The 4,054-nt window shown below is 36.8% G+C and overlaps 1 protein-coding gene across 1 annotated transcript; it reads right to left on the bottom strand.

Annotated features, from left to right (window-relative positions):
• Nucleotides 1-975: 975 nt before the first annotated feature.
• LOC137719606 (WAT1-related protein At3g30340-like) lies at nucleotides 976-4,005 on the bottom strand. Its single transcript, XM_068458640.1, has 6 exons — nucleotides 3,824-4,005; nucleotides 3,604-3,666; nucleotides 3,385-3,501; nucleotides 2,648-3,074; nucleotides 1,246-1,397; nucleotides 976-1,135 (listed from the first exon to the last, which is right to left on the bottom strand). Exons 1-6 carry the CDS (start codon nucleotides 4,003-4,005, stop codon nucleotides 976-978), a joined length of 1,101 nt encoding a protein of 366 aa, XP_068314741.1.
• Nucleotides 4,006-4,054: the final 49 nt, after the last annotated feature.

The following is a 4,054-nucleotide window of genomic DNA, read 5'->3' as shown; positions in this document are numbered from 1 at the left end:
TATAAGATTGATATCTTAAGAGATCAAATCACAATCTACATTATTCTCCAATATTACATTCCTATTACATGTAGTAGACTACTTAAAAGTTGATTTATATTAAATAATCCAACACATCTATTATCTTTGTAATAAACAATAGTCAATCAAAAATTCAAAATACACATAATCCAATCAAAATACGCAATGCCCAATCAAAATATGCAAATGCTTAATTTTGGAGTCTTATCCTGCTCTGCTACTTCTGCGTTGATGCACTCCTGCAATGCCCAATCAACTAGTTGGTGGATGATGCGCAAGTCAACATAGGATGCGAACCCAAGTGGCTACAAGAAGTTAAGGAACTGAAGAGACAAAGAGAAATTGAAGAGAGGAGAGGGGGCGGGGTCCCTTCGAAAGAGAGGAAGAGAACTGAAGAGGGACGCGCTAGATTAGAGAGAGAGGACTGAAGTTGGGTTGACCTAGATTACAGAGAGAGGACTGAAGTTAGGTTGAGGTCAGGGAGCTTTTAGGTTTTAGCTTCTATATTTTCAAAATTGCGCCAAAATTTTTTTAGATATATTATGTGCTCCTTGTAGGAAGCATATTAAGGATTTTTTCAGGATTCGCTTGCATTTTTACTAAGGATTGGTTCCAAAAATATTTACGTCATTTTACGGGAGAGTGAAGTTAGGTTGAGCTTTAAGGTTTTAGTTTTTATATTTTCAAAACTGCCCCAAAATGTTTTTAAAAATATTATGTGTTTCTTGCAAGAAGAATTTCAAGGGCTTTTCCAGGATTCACTATCATTTTTTTCTAACGATTGGTTCTAAACAAATATACCCCAAAAACTCTTTCAACCATTTAAAAAACACTTTCAAACGAACTCTTGGAAGTTGCAAAGTTCTGCTTCTTATTCAATTGGTCATTAGCCGTGCTTACAAATTTGATCTGACCAGTGTGGTAAAAAGTTGAAATCTAAACATTTTAGAAGGGTTATTTATTTACATCAAGGGGCATGCCTTGTGGCATTGGACCACATTCTTGATCTTGATCAGTTGCTTGTGTCTGCTTGAACACCATTTCCTTTTGATCCTTGTTTTTACCCCACAGTAAAATGTACATGCCAGTTATGACAATAACAGATCCCACCACACTGGTAAATTAAACAAGGCCAAAGATTAATTAGCAACTGGTTAATATGAAGATGATCAAATTAATTATATGTAAACATACAAAATTAGACATAATTGAGTGAATAATTACCTTCCGAGGTAAATTTGTTCATGCAAGAAAGAGAAGTCCAACATAGCCGCAAATATCTGGGTGACGGGGGTAAACGCTGCTGTGAAGAGTGCACCCTTCTGTTTCACACACCATGACATGCCTACGTAGCACAACCCTGATCCTATTACTCCCTGCAACGTTGATACACGTGAAATCCTAATTAGTTCTTGAAATAATATTCTAGATCGTAGCATTTGCATGGATTGATGAGATCGATGGAAATAATCCAACGCATGTACTAGCTGTTAAGCAACCACTAGGCTTAAAAGCTTTATCTTTTCGGGAAATGAGCTAACAATATTATATATGAAAGTCAGACCCTAGGTAGCAAAGATATGTACACGGATACTGCGGGTCGACATGGTGATGCGTAAAATTTTTAAAAAATTAACCACTAACATAGCTAGAACACGACAAGTTAAAATATAAATAAATATTACATATATTAAAATGTTATAGGATTGAGCTTGAAAAAATGAATCCTCATTAGCACTACTCATTTTCCGTAAACAATTTTAAGCAACATCTAATTCAAATTATGCACACCCAATCAAATTAATCAACGTCTATTATCTTTGCAATAGACAATAGTCAATCAAAAATTCAAAATACACAAAATCCAATCAAAATATGCAAAGCCTAATTTTGGAGTCCACGAGGATTTATGTCCTGCACGTAGGAATTAAGATGTGTACTACGAGATCCCATCCTGCGCTGTTGCTCCTGTGTTGCTGCACTGCTACAATGCCCAATCAACTAGTTGCCTACTAGTTGGTAGATGTTGCGCAAGTCCATATAGGATGCGGAACAAAGTGACTAAAGGAAGTTAAGGAACTGAAGAGAGGAGACGGGGCGTGGTCGCTTCGAAAGAGAGGAAGAGAACTGAAGAGGGAGACGCCAGATTAGAGAGAAAGAGAGGGCTGAAGTAAGGTTGAGGTTAGGGAGCTTTTAGGTTTTAGATTCTATATTTTCAAAATTGCCCCAAGCTGTTTTTGAAATTTATAAAAAGTTCCCCTGCCACTTGATTATGTCAAAACCGTGTTCAGAGCATGTCCGAGACTTGTCGCCATGTAGACACTCCGACACTTCGGGGTTTTGGATTGTCCGTGCAACCTGAGTTACACCCTCCTCCCGCACATGTTCAACATTTACATGGAGGGGCGGACTAAGAGAGAGACAATCATATAGGTGCAACCATTACACCATGTTAGACCAACCATTAAACCCTATAAACTTAAATTGTTAGAGTATATGGCTAAACCACTGGACCTAAGGAGATACCATGTTAGAAAACCATTAAACCCTAACAAGTTCAAGCTTACATTGGCTAAGAAAGATTTGAACGGTGAAGATTATAGTAGATGCAGAATAAAATACTCACAGTATATATGACACTTAAGATCTCCAACTTTCCCTTGAGAATCCACATTGACATGACAATGTGCCTCTGCGTGATGAAGCACAAGATGGCGGATTGAATGGCGCCAAAGAAGGACAAAATCGCGGTGCTAGAGTACTGAAAAGGGTAGCTCTTGCCGATCTTTGCTTGGATGAGGAACCATGAAGACCACAAGAGGCAGCCTGATGCCAAAAATACTGAACCAACGGCCCACCTATCATTCTTCTTGGCTGATGAAAAAGCCATTGTATTGGCATGGTTTTGCATTTGAAGTGTGGATTCTGAATGTTGGTTGGTTAGTGGCATTCCTTTGTACAAGATCAATGACACAGCTCCACCAATACATATTAGGGCACCGAGAACTTTAGCCATCCCAGTACCCTTGTTCTTTATGTTCACTTTCTCTAGTCTGGAAAATCAAATCCAAAAATGAAGTTAATTCAAATAACAACGTCGTTTACCGACTTAGAATGTGAGAAGTTGTGAATGGGGGAACGCAGAACATTAGAGAAAATGAATGAGTATGGGATCACTATAGTACCTAATAAATCTAGTTTAAAATGGTTCAGGTATCGGTTTATTAACTGTAATATGAAACTCACATACATTTTGGTTACATTTTGGTTACACATATTATAAAACGCAGAGAAGATAAGAAGTCTGAATTATTCCAATGCCCATTAACTAATCAGACCAACAACTTATTCTTTGTACTTTACCCAAATGGGAGACCCAAGAGGAAAGTGTTGACAGGCACCATGTTGATGAATGCACAGGAATATGTCGCAGAGGTGTACTGAAGTCCAAGAAGAAATAAGTAATGTGTGAAAGTTATCCTGAAAGACACAAGTATTTGCCGAAAAAATCACATAAAGATAACATCAAATAAAACAACATACAAAACTAAATCAGAAAAACCTTAAAGTACTGCTACTAACCCAATTAGAGCACTGATGAAAAGGTGGCATAAGATTCGAAATGTAAGCTCTGTTCTACTTTTTCTGCAACAAAAAAATAAAAATAAAATAAAACTAACTATACGCTTAGTAGTAGTCGTTGATACCACATTTACTGTTCATATTTTTCATAGAATTGAGACCAACTAGCAAATTAATATGATACATATAGAAACGAATAGTAAGTATATATAGGTTTTACCTTTCCAAAAAGAAAGCAATTGGTATCAAGAAAACAGCAGAAATCGACTGTCGATAAGTAACAATAACCAAACCACCCAATCCACCGTCAATAGTCTTCTTAAGCAGGATATTTACTACAGAAAATGCAAGGTTAATCACCAGCATGACAATAATAAACTTCCATTTTCCCCAGTAATCCATCGTAATTATATAGAAGTATTTTGATTCAAAGCATAATGCAGTAAGTTAT

The sequence above is a fragment of the Pyrus communis genome, chromosome 16 (genome assembly GCF_963583255.1).
Source record: "Pyrus communis chromosome 16, drPyrComm1.1, whole genome shotgun sequence".
Classification (NCBI taxonomy): Eukaryota; Viridiplantae; Streptophyta; class Magnoliopsida; order Rosales; family Rosaceae; genus Pyrus; species Pyrus communis.
The sequence above is the reverse complement of the archived record's forward strand: the minus strand, read 5'-3'. Positions and strand labels throughout refer to the sequence as shown.